The sequence below is a fragment of the Salvelinus fontinalis genome, chromosome 12 (genome assembly GCF_029448725.1).
Source record: "Salvelinus fontinalis isolate EN_2023a chromosome 12, ASM2944872v1, whole genome shotgun sequence".
Classification (NCBI taxonomy): Eukaryota; Metazoa; Chordata; class Actinopteri; order Salmoniformes; family Salmonidae; genus Salvelinus; species Salvelinus fontinalis.
This window is the reverse complement of record NC_074676.1, coordinates 43,468,168-43,488,294: the sequence shown is the minus strand read 5'-3', so window position 1 is coordinate 43,488,294 and position 20,127 is coordinate 43,468,168. Positions and strand designations below refer to the sequence as shown.

The following is a 20,127-nucleotide window of genomic DNA, read 5'->3' as shown; positions in this document are numbered from 1 at the left end:
ACCATGTTTCTTGTAGGATGACAATGTCTGTATTTCCAATTTCTTTGATGAAGTCTGGGTTCCTGCTCTTTAGACCTCAGACCGTGTATATATTCCAGGATGAGATAGTAAAAGCTTTGTGTTCCAGTGTATAGTGTTGTTTTGTGTGGTTTTGGCCCAGACCATCACAGTAGGTGTGAGCACCTGCCACATACCTCTTGGTCGCAGGATGGGGCTTGGGCAGGTGTAATAGTGGGGGTTGGGCCTTTTGCTTTGCTCACGGCCTGGGCATATGTCCTGCTGTCATGTTGAGGTCCTTGCTGCAGGGGTGAGGGGCATGGGGTGGGCAGAAGGGGCATAGGGGTGGGCAGAAGGGGCATAGGTCTGAGGGAGGCAATGATCAACAAGCAAGTTGACAGAACTTGAAGAATAAAAAAAGAAATAATGGGCAAATACTGTACAATGCAGATGTGTAAAGCTCTTAGAGACCCAAAAGACTCAAAGCTTAAATCGCTGCGAAAGGTGATTATAATTTGTATTGAGTCAGGGGGTTGAATTTTTTATTTATTTTTTATTTCACCTTTATTTAACCAGGTAGGCTAGTTGAAAACAAGTTCTCATTTACAACTGCGACCTGGCCAAGAAAAAGCAAAGCAGTTCGACACATACAACAACACAGAGTTGCACATGGAATAAACAAAACATATAGTCAATAATACAGTATAAAAAGTCTACATATAGTGTGTGCAAATAAGGTAAGATAAGGGAGGTAAGGCAATAAATAGGCCATGGTGGTGAAGTAATTACAATATACCAATTAAACACTGGAGTGATTGATGTGCAGAAGATGAATGTGCAAGTAGAGGGGTGCAAAGGAGCAAGATAAATAAATAAATACAGTATCGGGATGAGGTAGTTGGATGGGCTATTTACAGATGGCCTATGTACAGGTGCAGTAATCTGTGAGCTGCTCTGACAGCTGGTGCTTAAAGCTAGTAAGGGAGATATGAGTCCCCAGCTTCAGTGATTTTTGCAGTTCGTTCCAGTCATTGGCAGCAGAGAACTGGAAGGAAAGGCGGCCAAAGGAGGAATTGACTTTGGGGGTGACTAGTGAGATATATACCTGCTGGAGTGCGTGCTACGGGTGGGTGCTGCTATGGTAACCAGTGAGCTGAGATAAGGCGGGGCTTTACCTAGCAGAGACTTGTTGATGACCTGGAGCCAGTGGGTTTGGCGACAAGTATGAAGCGAGGGCCAGCCAACGAGAGCGTACAGGTCACAATGGTGGGTGGTAAATGGGGCTTTGGTGACAAAACGGATGGCACTGTGATAGACTGCATCCAATTTGTTGAGTAGAGTGTTGGAGGCTATTTTGTAAATGACATTGCCGAAGTCGAGGATCGGAAGGATGGTCAGTTTTACGAGGGTATGTTTGGCAGCATGAGTGAAGGATGCTTTGTTGCAAAATAGGAAGCCGATTCTAGATTTAATTTTGGATTGGAGATGCGAGTTAATGTGAGTCTGGAAGAAGAGTTTACAGTCTAACCAGACACCTAGGTTTTTGTAGTTGTCCACATGTTCTAAATCAGAACCGTCCAGAATAGTGATGCTGGGCAGAAGGGCAGGAGCAGGCAGCGATCAGTTGAAGAGCATGCATTTAGTTTTACTTGCATTTAAGAGCAGTTGGAGGCAACGGAAGGAGAGTTATATGGCATTGAAGCTCGTCTGGAGGTTAGTTAACACAGTGTCCAAAGAAGGGCCAGAAGTATACAGAATGGTGTCGTCTGCGTAGAGGTGGATCTGAGAATCACCAGCAGCAAGAGCGACATCATTGATGTATACAGAGAAGAGAGTTGGCCCGAGAATTGAACCCTGTGGCACCCCCATAGAGACTGCCAGAGGTTCAGACAATATGCCCTCCAATTTGACACACTGAACTCTATCAGAGAAGTAGTTGGTGAACCAGGCGAGGCACTCATTTGAGAAACCAAGGGTGTTTAGTCTGCCGATAAGAATGTGGTGATTGACAGAGTCGAAAGCCTTGGCCAGGTCGATGAATTCGGCTGCACAGTAATGTCTCTTATCGATGGCGGTTATGTTATCGTTCAGGACCTTGAGCATGGCTGAGGTGCACCCATGACCAGCTCTGAAACCAGATTGCATAGCGGAGAAGGTACGGTGGGATTCTAAATAGTTGGTAATCTGTTTGTTAACTTGGCTTTCAAAGAACTTAGAAAGGCAGGGTAGCTACAGGTCTGTAGCAGTTTGGGTCAAGAGTGACTCCCCCTTTGAAGAGGGGGATGATCGCGGCAGCTTTCCAATCTTTGGGAATCTCAGACGATATGAAAGAGAGGTTGAACAGGCTAGTAATAGGGGTTATAGTGTGAATACAGTGTGAATAGGGAGTTGCCAGGGTTTGCTTGGTGTGCTATTAGCTGGTTGAGGTGTGGCTGGTGATGCTGTGGTCTGAAAAAGTTGGAATTGCTGCCTTGTAGTGGTGGACATGGTCGTAAAGGCTGTTCCAAGTCCAGGGTGGAGTGGTGGGCTAGGTAGACATTAGGGTTTGAGGCACAGTCTTGTGAAAGGCTTGCATTCACCCACTGTATGGTGGCAGGGTGAACGTCTTTTCGTGGTAGCAGGTTGGAGGTAACCTTTTCAATCACTCCCTTGAGTGCTGTGGCCACCCTTTCCTGCTGGGCCCTCAGGTCATTTGTGCCTGTGTTAATTATGATGTGGCTGGGGGACCCTAGTCTGTCCTCTGACAACAGCTCCAGGGCATGCCTTGTGTTTGGGAAAAGGTTTATCCTCTTGAATGTATTTGCCATTTGAGTCAATGAGGAGCAAAATCTCTGGCTTTTGTGTGTCCTCAGTGGATGTGTGTGCGTGTCAAGAGAGCTATCAGGGGAGCTGACGGGGGCTGTTAGGAAGGGGTGGGGTCTGTTAGGAGAGGGTGGGGTCTGTTGGGAGGGGGTGGGGTCTGTGAGGAGGGGGTGGGGTCTGTGAGGAGGGGGTGGGGTCTGTGAGGAGGGGGTGGGGTCTGTCCCATTGTTGTGTTGTGGTCCGAGTCTGAGGTGGGCTGTTCTGCTGGCTTCTCTGGGGGAGTGTCCTGCTCTGTCACACCTCAGCTTTCTCACCTCTTCATCCAGTGCCATGTGTGCCTCTTTGAGTTCTCTCACCTCAGTCCGTAGAGCAGCCATCTCTCCCAGACAGTCGTCCATCTCCACCTGCTGCCCACCGGGTCTTGTTGGGGGGGGTGTTGGTCTGTTTTGTGGTTTGTTCTGTCTGGAATTTGTGGACTAGCTCTCTGAGCTCCATCATGTATCTCTCCAGCTCTTTGAATTTATCCCTTTCAATGATGGAGGAGCAGTGCAGTTGTGGGACCTAGGGTGTGTTCAGTGCTGGAGGGGGGGGTGACTATCCTTGTCTGCAGGACAGTTTGAAGAGGCGTGATCAGACTCACACAGGATGGGGGAGTCGTCACCGAGAGAGTCCAGTGTCTCTACTCTATTCTCTCAGTCCAGTGTGTCTCTACTCTCAGTCCAGTGTGTCTCTACTCTCAGTCCAGTGTGTCTCTACTCTCTACTAAGTCCAGTGTGTATCTACTCTCTACTCTCAGTCCAGTGTGTCTCTACTCTCTATAGACTCTAAGTTCAGTGTGTCTCTACTCTCAGTTCAGTGTGTCTCTCTCTATAGACTCTAAGTCCAGTGTGTATATACTCTTTACCAAGTCCAGTGTGTCCCTACTCTCTACTAAGTCCAGTGTGTCTCTTCTCTCTACTTTCAGTCCAGTGTGTCTCTACTCTCTATAGACTCTAAGTCCAGTGTCTCTCTACTAAGTCCAGTGTGTCTTTACTCTAAGTCCAGTGTGTCTCTACTCTCTATAGACTCTAAGTCCAGTGTGTCTCTACTCTAAGTCCAGTGTGTCTCTACTCTCTACTCTCAGTCCAGTGTGTCTCTACTCTCTACTCTCAGTCCAGTGTCTCTCTACTAAGTCCAGTGTGTCTTTACTCTAAGTCCAATGTGTCTTTACTCTCTATAGACTCTACGTCCAGTGTCGCTCTACTCTCTACTAAGTCCAGTGTGTCTCTTCTCTCTACTCTCAGTCCAGTGTGTCTCTACTCTCTATAGACTCTAAGTCCAGTGTGTCTCTACTAAGTCCAGTGTGTCTCTACTCTCTACTCTCAGTCCAGTGTGCCTCTACTCTCTATAGACTCTATGTTCAGTGTGTCTCTACTAAGTCCAGTGTGTCTCTACTCTCTATAGACTCTAAGTCCAGTATGTCTCTACTCTCAGCCCAGTGTGTCTCTACTCTCTATAGACTCCAAGTCCAGTGTGTCTCTACTCTAAGTACAGTGTGTCCCTACTCTCAGGCCAGTGTGTCTCTACTCTCTATAGACTCTAAGTCCAGTGTCGCTCTACTCTCTACTAAGTCCAGTGTGTCTATACTCTCTACTCTCAGTCCAGTGTGTCTCTGCTCTCTACTCTCAGTCCAGTGTGTCTCTACTCTCAGTCCAGTGTCTCTACTCTCTATAGACTCTAAGTCCAGTGTCTCTACTCTCTATAGACTCTAAGTCCAGTGTGTCTCTACTCTCTACTCTCAGTCCAGTGTGTCTCTGCTCTCTACTCTCAGTCCAGTGTGTCTCTACTCTCAGTCCAGTGTGTCTCTACTCTCAGTCCAGTGTCTCTACTCTCTATAGACTCTAAGTCCAGTGTCTCTACTCTGTATAGACTCTAAGTCCAGTGTTTCTCTACTCTCAGTCCAGTGTGTCTCTACTCTCTATAGACTCTCAGTCCAGTGTGTCTCTACTCTCAGTCCAGTGTCTCTACTCTCTATAGACTCTCAGTCCAGTGTCTCTACTCTCTATAGATGCTAAGTCCAGTATGTCTCTACTCTCAGTCCAGTGTGTCTCTACTCTCTATAGACGCTAAGTCCAGTATGTCTCTAATCTCAGTCCAGTGTGTCTCTACTCTCTATAGACTCTAAGTCCAGTATGTCTCTGCTCTCAGTCCAGTGTGTCTCTACTCTCTACTCTCAGTCCAGTGTGTCTCTACTCTCTATAGACTCTAAGTCCAGTGTGTCTGCCCACAGCTCTCTACTGCCTGAGGTGAAGGATCTGTTTCTGGAGGCAGCCCAGCACAACAGGGACACCGACCCAGACCTGCAGACGGGCCTGGGTGTGTTGTTCAACATTAGCGCGGAGTTCAATAAAGCTGTGGAGGCCTTCAATGCTGCCCTGACGGTGCGGCCAGAGGTAAGACAGCAGTGTAAACACACAAACACTGTGATTGTCAACACTGAAACACTGCATCTCACTGAGACGCACCGTACTGTCGCACAACACTAAAACACTGCATCTCACTGAGACGCACCGTACTGTCTCTCAACACTAAAACACTGCATCTCACTGAGACGCACCGTACTGTCTCACAACACTAAAACACTGCATCTCACTGAGACGCACCGTACTGTCTCACAACACTAAAACACTGCATCTCACTGAGACGCACCGTACTGTCGCACAACACTAAAACACTGCATCTCACTGAGACGCACCGTACTGTCGCACAACACTAAAACACTGCATCTCACTGAGACGCACCGTACTGTCTCTCAACACTAAAACACTGCATCTCACTGAGACGCACCGTACTGTCGCACAACACTAAAACACTGCATCTCACTGAGACGCACCGTACTGTCTCACAACACTAAAACACTGCATCTCACTGAGACGCACCGTACTGTCTCTCAACACTAAAACACTGCATCTCACTGAGACGCACCGTACTGTCTCACAACACTAAAACACTGCATCTCACTGAGACGCACCGTACTGTCGCACAACACTAAAACACTGCATCTCACTGAGACGCACCGTACTGTCTCACAACACTAAAACACTGCATCTCACTGAGACGCACCGTACTGTCGCACAACACTAAAACACTGCATCTCACTGAGACGCACCGTACTGTCTCACAACACTAAAACACTGCATCTCACTGAGACGCACCGTACTGTCTCACAACACTAAAACACTGCATCTCACTGAGACGCACCGTACTGTCTCTCAACACTAAAACACTGCATCTCACTGAGACACACCGTACTGTCGCACAACACTAAAACACTGCATCTCACTGAGACGCACCGTACTGTCTCACAACACTAAAACACTGCATCTCACTGAGACGCACCGTACTGTCGCACAACACTAAAACACTGCATCTCACTGAGACGCACCGTACTGTCTCACAACACTAAAACACTGCATCTCACTGAGACGCACCGTACTGTCTCACAACACTAAAACACTGCATCTCACTGAGACGCACCGTACTGTCGCACAACACTAAAACACTGCATCTCACTGAGACACACCGTACTGTCTCACAACACTAAAACACTGCATCTCACTGAGACGCACCGTACTGTCTCACAACACTAAAACACTGCATCTCACTGAGACGCACCGTACTGTCTCACAACACTAAAACACTGCATCTCACTGAGACGCACCGTACTGTCGCACAACACTAAAACACTGCATCTCACTGAGACGCACCGTACTGTCTCACAACACTAAAACACTGCATCTCACTGAGACGCACCGTACTGTCTCTCAACACTAAAACACTGCATCTCACTGAGACGCACCGTACTGTCTCTCAACACTAAAACACTGCATCTCACTGAGACACACCGTACTGTCGCACAACACTAAAACACTGCATCTCACTGAGACGCACCGTACTGTCTCACAACACTAAAACACTGCATCTCACTGAGACGCACCGTACTGTCGCACAACACTAAAACACTGCATCTCACTGAGACGCACCGTACTGTCTCACAACACTAAAACACTGCATCTCACTGAGACGCACCGTACTGTCTCACAACACTAAAACACTGCATCTCACTGAGACGCACCGTACTGTCGCACAACACTAAAACACTGCATCTCACTGAGACACACCGTACTGTCTCACAACACTAAAACACTGCATCTCACTGAGACGCACCGTACTGTCTCACAACACTAAAACACTGCATCTCACTGAGACGCACCGTACTGTCTCACAACACTAAAACACTGCATCTCACTGAGACGCACCGTACTGTCGCACAACACTAAAACACTGCATCCAAACTGGAGAGCTTTGCACTGAGAAATCCAGTTTCATGAACTCCCATCTGATTCACCCTCCATGCACTAGTATCTGCCTGGTGCAGCTCCAACCACTATCCTTTAACCCTGTCCCACAGCAGTGGCTGCTAAATCCACCCCCTCTACATTTGACTTGGTAATGCCCTCTCCCCTGCTGATAACTTAGAGCTGAATACAAGTGGAGATCATGATAGCTTGCTGCTTCGCACAAAATGCTTGCTGCACCGTATCCCTGTATATGTTGATCTGCCCCCAGGTGGGAGACACATAACCATGGAGTCAAGGACGGACGTAGTGATGTAACCGAACCATCCTCAAATGGTCCTTGGAACTTAAGCTTTGCTTAGTTTTCACAGGGTGTGTTTTCACAGGGTGTGTTTTCACAAGGTGTGTTTTCAACGGGTGATAAAAAGTGTGTAAAAAAAAAATAGAAGTGTGTAAAAACACCATCACACCACAGTACCTACATTACAGTCATTAACACACAAAAGACACAGGGGAATAACTGGCAAATGATGCACTCCTCTCATAAATGTTATATAGTGTTGATTCAAAGGATGCCGTTTTTAATCGCAGACAAAATTCTACTTCATTTTATTTGCAAATCTTCTCTACCAAAGCAGGCACTGTTCCTTTCTGATTGAACTTCCCATTACAGTACACAACAATTAGCATTAGCATGAAATATGTCACAATGCTAAACCACAATGCTAAATCTCAGTCAACAGTGGCTGGGTTCACAGACCACGAACTGTCTGAAACCAAATGTCAAAACCAACCACTATCCTACATGTCACCATTCTGTTCCTCCGGCTTTGACTCCTACCCCCTGTATGACCCCTCCAGGACTACCTGCTGTGGAACCGCCTGGGGGCCACGCTGGCTAACGGGGACCGCAGCGAGGAGGCGGTAGAGGCCTACACCCGAGCCCTGGAGCTCCAGCCGGGCTTCATTAGATCCCGTTACAACCTGGGCATCAGCTGCATCAACCTAGGAGCACACCGGTGGGTGAGCAGGGGGTTAGGGGGGGGGGGGGGTGTATGTGGAGGAGGGTCTAACTAAGAGCCAGCTGGTGCTCTCTAAAACAGCACCTGGCACCGCAGCAGAGGGCTTTGAGTTTCTGCTCTGGTGGAGTCAGTGGAGTGCGGTGAGGTGGGGACACTGAGTAACATTGAGCCTAATAATGCTATCTCTTACAGTTTAACCAACTATAATGTTACAAGTAACAGCAAAGTCTCTGTTTGAAAACGTATCAAACACATCAGGCCTGAACCTAGTAACAGTCACTTTAATGTAGGCCATCATGATAGCAAACTAATCACATGGTTCTCCAACGGTCAAACCTTCCCTTTGTCTTTTAGGGAGGCGGCCAGTAACTTCCTAACAGCCCTGAGTCTGCAGAGGAAGAGCCGTAGTCAGCAGCTCTCGCACCAGGTCATGTCGGGGAACATCTGGGCCGCCCTGCGGATAGCCCTCTCCATGATGGACCAGCCGGAGCTCTTCCAGGCAGCCAACATCGGAGACTTGGACCTCCTCATGAAAGCATTCAATCTGGACATGTGAGGGGAGATGGGCCTTGGGCCAAGTCTCTACTCTCCTACCAACAGGCCTTGGAGACAAGTCTCTTCTCTCCTACCAACAGGCCTTGGAGACAAGTCCTTTCTCTCCTACCAACAGGCCTTGGAGACAAGTCTCTTCTCTCCTACCAACAGGCCTGGGAGAAGAGTCTCTACACTCCTACCAAATGCCAAAAACCCAAAGTGTACAGTTGGAAAGAGCTGTTTTGTCCAGTTAATGACGAGTGTGTGGTCTATTTTGGCGTGCACTACAAAATCTTTACTACTCCTCAGTACCTCTGCAGTCTTCTTGAGTACTGCATGTGCTCGAAGAGTCTATTTTGCGATGGATTTGCACTGCAATTTGTGATTTCCCCGAAGAGCACAAGGACGGGCAAAGACTGTACAAGTAATGCCTTAGAGAACACAGTAATTAAAACTAACTCATTGGAACTAAGTAAGAGAAAGAGAAATGCTGAGAATGCTTTTGCTGAACAGTGTTGAGGTTTGACAAGAACGGTTTCCTCATCCAGAGACTTTTAGAGTGTCCGGATTATCACACTGACCTAAAGGAAGGATTTAGTGAGTAAAATCAATAAAGACTACACCATAAGCCGTGGGACTCGGAGACAGTTTTCAGCAGAGAATCAATATTCTTTTTTGGGGGGGGTTGGTTTTATCCTCTTTTCTGTGAGGAACAACACTGCATGGAAACTAAAGCATGTTCCTAAATGGATTCGGTGGCACTTGCCTGAACCTAAAAGCTTAGAACTTTTTTTCCTTACTTGGACTCAGCACTTTGAAAAACAAACAGATAATTTCCTCTTATCTTAATGAAACGAGACAGATTGTAAAGCCTTACCTGAAACGCATGCTAAAACGAAATTGATTTACACTATTTTTATGGCAACCAATGTAAGCCATTTTCAGATTCATTTTTGACTTCCTCGAATACCTGGCATCCTCCGAATTCTTCACGTTTGTGGTGTTTCCAGCTCCTCGTTTCACTTTACCCTAACTGGTTTGAGAGAAGCACACATTAGCTGGACAAGATGGACCTGTATTTTTCCCTCAGAGCTGGTAATGTACTTCACACGTGTCAGAAAACACTTCCTGTTGAATCTATTCATGTTGTTGGTGATGGCTGGGATGACCTTTAAAACTATTCACTCATGTCACATGACTAATGACTAAATCAAAGGATTAAGCGTGGTAGCGAATGGATTTTAGAGGCCTTACACTCTTTTCTAGAATACAGAATCTTATGCTGTAATAAGCTGTAATATGCTGTATTGTTTATCAAAGGCAGCACAAAGGCCACTTCGTTAAAGGTTATAAAACATGACATCAGCTCATGTCAGCTCACTGACTTGCCTAGTTAAATAAAGGTAAAATAAAATAAAAATTGTAAAAAATGTCAACGTCAGCTTTACCTAGTTTACACAGTGACATATCTACATGTTCCCATACAAGCATTTTATGTAGGAGGTTCTTTGCTATACTAAAGAATGTCATACATTCCACAGTCTCTACTCTAAAGTTTAACAAAATATGCCCCGAAATAAAGCCAAAAGAACTATATCCTCTTATGAGAGACTACTACTCTACAAGATCCCTACTATGAGAGAATTCTACTCTAAACACTATCCCTTTATGTGAACTTAGTCCCTAGATGGCTGAGTAGTGTGCTTAGTCGCTAGATGGCTGAGTAATGTGCTTAGACGCTAGATGGCTGAGTAGTGTGCTTAGTCGCTAGATGGCTAAGTAGTGTGCTTAGTCGCTAGATGGCTGAGTAGTGTGCTTAGTCGCTAGATGGCTGAGTAGTGTGCTTAGTCGCTAGATGGCTGAGTAGTTTCCCTAGTCGCTAGATGGCTGAGTAGTGTGCTTAGTCGCTAGATGGCTGAGTAGTGTGCTTAGACGCTAGATGGCTGAGTAGTGTGCTTAGTCGCTAGATGGCTGAGTAGTGTGCCTAGTCGCTAGATGGCTGAGTAGTGTGCTTAGTCGCTAGATGGCTGAGTAGTGTGCTTAGTCGCTAGATGGCTGAGTAGTATAGAAGCATCACAGATGTTAGTTTGCAAGTCACTCTGGAAAACACATGCCACCGTCATATCCACCACTGTACTGTAGCAAGACAACCACTGTACTGTAGCATTGCACTGGCATGTTAACCTGTCGGGCCTACTGTATGACCGAAGAAATGTGTTTGATTCAAGGATCCTATGCAAAAGGTCAAGTTTTATACTGCCATTTTTAATTATACAATGTCCCTGCCTGAGTCAATGCCCCTGCCTGAATCAATGCCCCTGCCTGAGTCAATGGACCAAAAGGAAAACTCTATCTTTGCTTTGAGAGAATGCTATCAGGGTCTGGCAGAGACACCATCGCCATGACAATTAATCTTCCAAAAAATTGTACCGCTTTGATGTCATGCATGGTTTGTATCAGCCAAAGGGATTGGGGAAATCTATCAGAAGACAAAAAAAAAAAGAGTTCGCCAGTTGTTGCTTTATGACTAAGAACTTTTCCTTCTCCATTTAAGGTTATGGGTATTTAGGGAAAGGTTTGGCTCGTTAGCAGAAATATATTAGACGTTATTTGGAAAGAAAGTCAATGGGGCGAATAATTCCATGCAGACAAGAACACATGGAAACTGCCATTCACACTAGCCAAAGCCTTCAGGTTTAGTAACCTTGGTGTGGACAGGAGGTTAATTTCATTTCAAACTCATCTCCACACATTCAGTTGAGGCTGGCTTGTAGAGAGTGGTGTGGGGCTGTAATGTCAGATTCATGTTCTACTACTGCCATCTGCTGAAAATTTACTTTGAATTTCTCCTAAAGACATTCTCGTTATGCCACCATTCTTGTTATGCCACCATTCTTGTTATGCCACCATACCCAAATTCAAGTTTACAGAGTGGTCCCCTTGCTGGCTAAATGTAATTGAAAAACAGATTAATTTCCGTTTTTTTTTTGTATTGAATCTATTCCATTCAAATGATATGAAAACGTAATGAATATTATTTTTCCACACAGGGAAAGGGTTGGAACAGTCCAGTAGCAAACGAAAGAGGAGGAAAACGGAGAAGTCTTTTGTGTATGGAATCACTGCTGCCATGTTTAAAACATCAAGGAGCCAGAGCCAACTGCAGAGACACAGCACATATGTGCGCGCTGCTGGCAATCTGCATAGGAGGCTAGCTTTGAAGACCAGAAAACACATCGGCGGACTGTACAACGTCAAAGGCAACTGGGCCAACACGTCATGGCATCCTTCCATTTATTAATTAATTTAGTCTGTTGCCCAACTACCCCAAACAAGCTGATATTCCTTCACTCCCACACTCCTCAACCCACCCAGCGAGCAAAGGGCGGTTGAGATCTAGTTGTAACCAATCATGATCGTCACTGCGATCATGATTGGCTACTCCGTAGTGATTCATAGAACGATGGTTGAGAACTCTATACTGTAGATTTATATGGAAAATAGTATTGAGAATAGAATCGTTTTTTTATTCCAAAGTGTATAATTTACAGAAAATGTTTTCTGTCCCCCATGCCTCCTAGTTGCCCTTACTGTCAGCAGCATATACACTGTAGTACAATGCTGAAACCAGGATTTACTGTATCTTGTGATTTCTTATGGTCTAATAAGCCTGTGCTTTTTGAACAAAACATAATGTAGTTATGTAGAAGATTAAATTATTTTTTTAACACTTTTTGAATTATTGGCTTACCAACTATATATATATATTACTGTAGAATTTATATTGATGTGTGTTGAGTTAGGATGCCCGATGATAAAGTACCTTTTCTAGAACAGTTGACCTTCTCAGGTGTGATGACCTAGCTACACCTAACATACTCCAGGTTGAATGCATGCTAGAGATCTTCTATACTTCATTTTGAATTATCTTTTATTTTTCATGCATGCAGTGCTTTTCTTTCCACTAATTCTAAAAACAAAATATAGCATGATGTTACATAGCAATATTTTTTCAATCCACTTTTAAAACATCTTCATTTTATGAAATGTAACATACCTATTGTATATTGTGCACAACATACAATAGCATAACATGTGCAGTGAATCTGGAGAGAAACCAAAAGTAGTAGTCTCTAACTGATAACCGAGTGCAGGCCTCGGCCCACACGCCAACCGTTTGGTTAAAGGGTTTCGGATCCTTTGGTGACAGTTGTATTACCTTGAAGTCTCTCAGGCGTGTGTACAACTGAACGACCACAACGCTTCCTGCTCAGTGTAATAGCATTAGGTCCTACAGTTTTCAATAATTGCTCTGTGTCTCGTGTACGATACATTTCATTATACCCCGCTGGTTTACTCTGGTTTGTTTCTATATAGCTGATATACAAGTTTGAATAGATGCTATTAATATTTTTTGATGCCTTAAAAAAATGAAATACTTTACAGTGTACTAACAATGCATAATAAATACTCTCCCGATGTACCTAAAACACTAGTCAAGCATCAACACCTTTCAGACATATGATATGAAAGTTCTCTTTTAAAATAAACTTGTAATATATTCAAAGTGTCTCTTTATATTTGTTTTTGAATATATATTTTATCATCGCATCGACTGCATGTCTACCAAGGTGTATGTATTATATTGTTCAGTACTTTATACTGCAGCTCTCCTTTCCTACTAAATCACAACCACCTCATTTATTTAAAAAAAATAATAATACAAAAAAACAGTACTCAATTAAAATTCTACATGAAATGCATGCTATTCTACTGTTTATGAAGTAAAGAACTGGAGAAGCCAAGACATTGGCCCCCTTGAGGAATTGTCATGATGAACCATCATTCTCTTGTCATTCTCAATGACAACACTGTGTCAAGTGTCCAAAATGTCAAGAAATGTGCAGTTTATTTGACAGTACCAGCAGATATATTGTTGTGATAACCATGTATTCACATATTCCATTACAATACTGATATCCCAAACAATATTTGGATAAATACATACATTACAAAAGTCTACGTTAGATAATCCCTTCAGGGAAACTGTATGTAATGAAAACTACAGAATTGGCAAAAAAAAAAAAAAGGAGTAAAAACAGGTGAAGTACCATTGACCATTTAGTTAAATTACATTAGAAAACACACAAGTACCATTGTACAATCCAAATGACCAATTGTCAACTTTTAGTGCACATGCGGACAGTACAAAGGCGTTTTGTGACACAAAAGGTGAACCGTTAAGTTACCATTCACAACCTCATTACCATTCACAACCTCGTTACCATTCACAACCTCGGGAGATAGAGCGAGTGGTGGAGAGGGAGAGACAGAGATGATGGAGGACTGAGAAAAAAGGCAGAAGACGAGGGCCTAGATTTAAATCAGATCAACACTGCATAGTTGGTGTTTTGGCCTAGTCGGAGGTGTAACTGTATCAGAACTGGCAAACCGGTGAGCAGTGGTTCATGTGGTCATTGTCAAGAAGCCACACCAGTCCCATTGGCGTTAAAGTTCATAATGAGAAGCGTAGGCTATATAGTAATAATGACTCAAATTTTAAATCATATTATGGAATAATACGGATTTCTATCAGCCTAATTGAGGTGTAGATTACAACACACATTCCAGTATTCAAATTTGTAAAAAGGCTACATGGGATTATTACTAATGCGACACGGTGCATCCAATGGCAATGTCCACGATCGGTATAACGCCCGGGGGCCATTGGCTGATTTGACAGCGCCAACGCAGTTACACCTCCAACATCGTCTACATAAAAACAATGAAACTGCTATGGGGAGGCAGGTAGCCTAGTGGTTAGAGTGTTGGACTAGTAACCAGAAGGTTGCAAGATCAAATCCCCGAGCTGGCAAGGTAAAAATCTGTCATTCTGCCCCTGAACAAGGCAGTTAACCCACTCTTCCTAGGCTGTCATTGAAAATAAGAATTTGTTCTTAACTGACTTGCCTAGTCAAATAAAAAGTGAAGTAGGCCTAGTTACATTGGACAAAGGGCCACTAGGACCAGTAATGGAAAAGAGGAGATTCACTCTATACATTCTATCTCTATAAGAAAAACAATCACGTGTGGAAGGGAGATTGCAGTAACACAAAGACTTACATAGAGACCATTACAAATCCCCACTGCAAAGGCAAAGGACACAACAGCAATTTATCAAGGAGTGTCTGACAAGGATGGGAGATCTTGAGGGCTTGATTTGAGGGAGAGGGGGAATTGTGATCTTCTCCCAAACACAACCAAAGGCTCAAAACCATTTTCTGGGTTACCTGTGTGGGTCCAAAAACATGATTCATCCTGCACAGCAAGAAAGTATGTTTGACTTTATATGCAGTTTTAGTTTCTTTCATATCACATTGAAACCCTTCGTGTTGTGGAGTGCTTTAATCTAATTGTGCATTATTAAAATGCAAGAAAAAGCATGTTGACTTTTTCAAGAAACCTGCTTTGATTGAATAGTACCCCAGGTAAGTATTCTTTGATTGAATAGTGCCCCAGGTAAGTATTCTTTGATTGAATAGTACCCCAGGTAACAATTATTTGATTGGATAGTGCCACAGGTAAGTATTCTTTAATTGGCTAGTGCCCCAGGTAATTATTCTTAGAAAGAAAAAAAAATATGAGAGGGTTTTTGATATGTAACATTGCACTCCACTACCTTGTCGATATGTAACAAGCATACAATGAACTGTAGGCAACACTTTGTTTGTACAACTACGCCGGTCGACAGACTGCCTTTCATAGAGTGGCTGTATAGGCTCAGGAGAAGAAGACATCCTAGTGACTCCGTGCATGAGCAGAGAGCTCCATTTGAGCAAATGGTGAATACAGTATCAATACATACAACAAGGGTTGGTGACTATGCGTCAGTAAGGTCTTTGATATGTGATAGATTTGAGCATTAACGCTGAAGATAGGTTTTGGTTGCAGTGAGCACCATAAGGAATACATTCAGCACTGCAACACGTCTTAAAAGCACGAGAACGCATTCTGAAACAAACGGTAGATCACAACCTACTGTACATGGTGCATTCTCAAGAGAAGAGATTCCATCCCAGTGCAAATTGCTAGAATAATAACGTAACACAAGTTGGATGTGTTCAGATGCATACCATTCTGCATTTAAAAAGATGGTGGCGTATCGAAAATGAATACGAAACACGGTAACATTTAAGGACTACCATAACGGGCAAAAGTTTACCTCATGAGTTAGTGTGTTGTCTGTCCTTCCACAATTTAAAAAAAATCAAATTAGGCGAGCAACCAAAGTGGATCTCCTTAGAATACTGTATACAAAATATTTGTAGATATTATCCAAAACTGGGGTGGGCCTTTTATCTAAAGGATTATTATTATTTTTTTTAAATGCTGCATTGCTAGTCACCATGGCCAATCTGATCTGAGGAAAACGGCAATCCAAGGCATGTTTCCCTTATGTGTAGAATTATATGTGAAGGAACAACGAATGCAATATGAGTAAATGGCAACATGGTCTGAGGGACACTTTGAAAATAAAACACATTCAGCCCATGGCTTTTACCACATTCAAGAGAAGCGAATACATCAGTTTGTGATATTTGAGCCAAGGTAGCTGCTATGCTAGTGCTCTATTTCTCTGTGAAAAGCAAGGATATAAAATAATCTGTCGAAAAGTGCTTTCAGATTTCAATAAAAACAACATTCTCCTGTTCTCGTGGGAAATTAAATGGACTTGACTCAACTTGATTCGTCCAATTGTTACCGTTTCTCCTCCGAAGCCCAGAAAAACCAGGATGTCATCTGCAAGTCAAAACCAGACAGATATGCGACTATTATGACACCATCATTACGTACATCGGACTCTCCAATAAGGATATTACATATTCATGGATTCCCATGTGTAAGTGTTCATCACAGACAAGAGCGTTTTTTGAAATGTGTTTCCTTATTCTGAAACTTGCTTATGCTGCCCATTTCTCTGCATTCAATGCCATTACGTTTCTATCCTGCATCGTTAAAGGAAAATATCACTAAGAAAACTGTTTTAGTATTAGTTTCATTAAGCCACATTTGATACATTCCCAAAATGTTTTGTATTTCCGCGATCAAGTTTTCAAGATCTAGAACTGTCAAAACACAGTATGATGCGTTTTTCATCATATGATTTGTCCTAACTAAAAACGTATCAACCCCTACAAAAATGTCCATTAATTATAATCCACACAATTCACATTTCCTGTTGCTACAGGATTATTTTCCTGCTGTGGTCAAATTAAGATCCTACATCTGTACATGCAAAGCTCCCAGCATCATTGAGCAGCATTGTGATTTTTTTGTTGAGTTTCGCTTCAGAGAGCTTTAGTTCCTGGCAGTGATGCGTGACCACTTCAGGACCATGCTCCACGTTTATAAAACGTAGAACTTTATTAATAAAAATACTGCCACAGTAGCTGAAGGCATAGAAAATGAATAGCAAGATCTGATAGGCTAATACTATAAGTGTAGAGCACTCCAATAACAAACATTGCACACATCCCTCTGTACCGACAACGTAGACAAAATAACACGTTTCAATACACAAAAGCACATGATTTTCACAGTGACATACAAAAAAAAAAAACATTGCTTTCCCTTTTTTTTGACCACACTTGAGTATGGAAGCATTTTCCTGTTGCTCTTGAGTGACTTGGATGAGTTGAGTGGGTCCTCTCGTTTCATGGCTGGTCTGAGGTGTTTCCATGGTTTCCACTGATGTCATGGTTGTCCTCTGTTTTCCAGCCTGTAGTTCTCTAAGGTTGGAGGGTGGAGTGGAGGGGGTCCTAACAGCTAGACAGCTGACGGCCAAGGGGGGGGCTAGGTCTAGCAGCTAGACAGCTGACGGTCAAGGAGGGGGGGCTAGGTCTAGCAGCTAGACAGCTGACGGTCAAGGAGGGGGGGCTAGGTCTAGCAGCTAGACAGCTGACGGTCAAGGAGGGGGGGCTAGGTCTAGCAGCTAGACAGCTGACGGTCAAGGAGGGGGGCTAGGTCTAGCAGCTAGACAGCTGTCGGTCAAGGAGGGGGGGCTAGGTCTAGCAGCTAGACAGCTGACGGTCAAGGAGGGGGGGCTAGGTCTAGCAGCTAGACAGCTGACGGTCAAGGAGGGGGGGGCTAGGTCTAGCAGCTAGACAGCTGACGGTCAAGGAGGGGGGGCTAGGTCTAGCAGCTAGACAGCTGACGGTCAAGGAGGGGGGCTAGGTCTAGCAGCTAGACAGCTGACGGTCAAGGAGGGGGGGCTAGGTCTAGCAGCTAGACAGCTGACGGTCAAGGAGGGGGGGCTAGGTCTAGCAGCTAGACAGCTGACGGTCAAGGAGGGGGGGCTAGGTCTAGCAGCTAGACAGCTGACGGTCAAGGAGGGGGGGCTAGGTCTAGCAGCTAGACAGCTGACGGTCAAGGAGGGGGGGCTAGGTCTAGCAGCTAGACAGCCGACGGTAAAAGTAGATGTAGCCCAAGTCTTTTGGAGGCCTTTCTGACAAACACACTTTATGGTCATTGAAGATCACCCATCTGACGTAGGAGGGAGAATATAGCATAGGTAACACATTGTGTTAAAACCGCATCTTATACGTTTCGTTTCATCTTGATTTCTACATGCCATATTGTAGATTACTGATGACAAAATTATCTAATCAGTCTCTTAGGACAGCGTTTCCAATCTGGTCTGTGAGGATCACTGGTCGATCAAAGATAATACTTGATTGACTCCAAATATAGCAAACGTGATTCAACTCGTCAACTAACGATCATGCCCTTGATTAGTTGAATCAGGAGTGCTAGTGTTGGAATAGATCAAATGTGATGGGCATTGCAACGGCTGGTGGTCCCAAAGGACTAGTTCGGAAAACAGTCCGTTTAAATCATTAATTTGAAATCCTTCATTGTGAAAGAGATTGTGGTTTAAAATCATCTAGCAGAGATCAATGGAGAGTATGTAAACTGTGACAGACTTACCTTCCTTCCTTTTTGATATGACATACATAACGACCAGACATCGTGGACGCTCCCATGTGGCTGATGAAAGCAAAAAGCTCATAACCTGTAAAACAGGAAGTCAAACCAATCAACTACAACTCCCTTGTCAACAGAACAGATGCATTTTGCCTACATTATAGCCATAAGGAGTAGCTTGTAAAATTGGCTCATAAAACACAACTATCATTTTCAGCAACTATCTGATCCTATCTCTAGTGTTATGGGATGTCTTTAATCCTCACCTGATCCTATCCCTAGTGTTATGGGATGTCTTTAATCCTCACCTGATCCTATCTCTAGTGTTATGGGATATCTTTCATCCTCATCTGATCCTATCTCTAGTGTTCTGGGATGTCTTTCATCCTCACCTGATCCTATCTCTAGTGTTCTGGGATGTGTTTAATCCTCACCTGATCCTATCTCTAGTGTTCTGGGATGTGTTTAATCCTCACCTGATCCTATCCCTAGTGTTATGGGGTGTCTTTAATCCTCACTTGATCCTATCTCTAGTGTTATGGGATGTCTTTAATCCTCACCTGATCCTATCCCTAGTGTTATGGGATGTGTTTAATCCTCACCTAATCCTATCTCTAGTGTTATGGGATGTGTTTAATCCTCACCTGATCCTATCTCTAGTGTTATGGGATGTGTTTAATCCTCACCTGATCCTATCCCTAGTGTTATGGGATGTCTTTAATCCTCACCTGATCCTATCCCTAGTGTTATGGGATGTGTTTAATCCTCACCTGATCCTATCTCTAGTGTTATGGGATGTGTTTAATCCTCACCTGATCCTATCTCTAGTGTTATGAGATGTCTTTAATCCTCACCTGATCCTATCTCTAGTGTTATGGGATGTGTTTAATCCTCACCTGATCCTATCTCTAGTGTTATGGGATGTGTTTAATCCTCACCCGATCCTATCCCTAGTGTTATGGGATGTCTTTAATCCTCACCTGATCCTATCTCTAGTGTTATGGGATGTGTTTAATCCTCACCCGATCCTATCTCTAGTGTTATGGGATGTCTTTAATCCTCACCTGATCCTATCTCTAGTGTTATGGGATGTGTTTAATCCTCACCTGATCCTATCTCTAGTGTTATGAGATGTCTTTAATCCTCACCTGATCCTATCCCTAGTGTTATGGGATGTCTTTAATCCTCACCTGATCCTATCCCTAGTGTTATGGGATGTGTTTAATCCTCACCTGATCCTATCTCTAGTGTTATGGGATGTATTTAATCCTCACCTGATCCTATCTCTAGTGTTATGAGATGTCTTTCTTACCTTGAAAGCATGCAGATGGTAGTTGGAGAGACTGTGGTCCATGATTTCTATTTGCGAGTTCAAAATAAAAAATGCTGAGACCCTGCATAGCACGAGTCTCCTCAAACATGCTATGAATTTACATGTTCAGTTGAATTAA

At 43.8% G+C, this 20,127-nt stretch overlaps 2 protein-coding genes across 6 annotated transcripts in view; one reads left to right on the top strand and one right to left on the bottom strand.

The window, feature by feature from the left end:
* LOC129867459 (PEX5-related protein-like) overlaps positions 1-13,259 on the top strand; it is a 176,096-nt gene extending 162,837 nt beyond the window's left edge. For 3 of the 4 annotated variants that reach the window (XR_008761611.1, XR_008761612.1, XR_008761613.1), the window contains 4 exons: positions 5,069-5,231; positions 7,998-8,155; positions 8,513-9,787; positions 11,743-13,259. Coding sequence is in view for 1 of the 4 variants with exons in the window: in XM_055940888.1 (XP_055796863.1) it covers positions 5,069-5,231; positions 7,998-8,155; positions 8,513-8,714 (523 nt within the window). In the remaining 3 variants the exon portion in view is untranslated. Of the gene's footprint in view, positions 1-5,068; positions 5,232-7,997; positions 8,156-8,512 lie in introns of all 4 variants that reach the window. The other variant, XM_055940888.1, reaches the window with a different exon arrangement.
* Positions 13,260-13,577: 318 nt separating this feature from the next.
* LOC129867458 (ubiquitin carboxyl-terminal hydrolase 13-like) overlaps positions 13,578-20,127 on the bottom strand; it is a 41,987-nt gene continuing 35,437 nt past the window's right edge. For both annotated transcript variants that reach the window (XM_055940887.1, XM_055940885.1), the window contains exons 20-21: positions 18,680-18,764; positions 13,578-18,235 (exon numbers count right to left, since the gene is read on the bottom strand). In XM_055940887.1, coding sequence (XP_055796862.1) covers positions 18,139-18,235; positions 18,680-18,764 — 182 coding nt within the window. In that variant the 3' untranslated portion in view covers positions 13,578-18,138. The remainder of the gene's footprint in view (positions 18,236-18,679; positions 18,765-20,127) is intronic.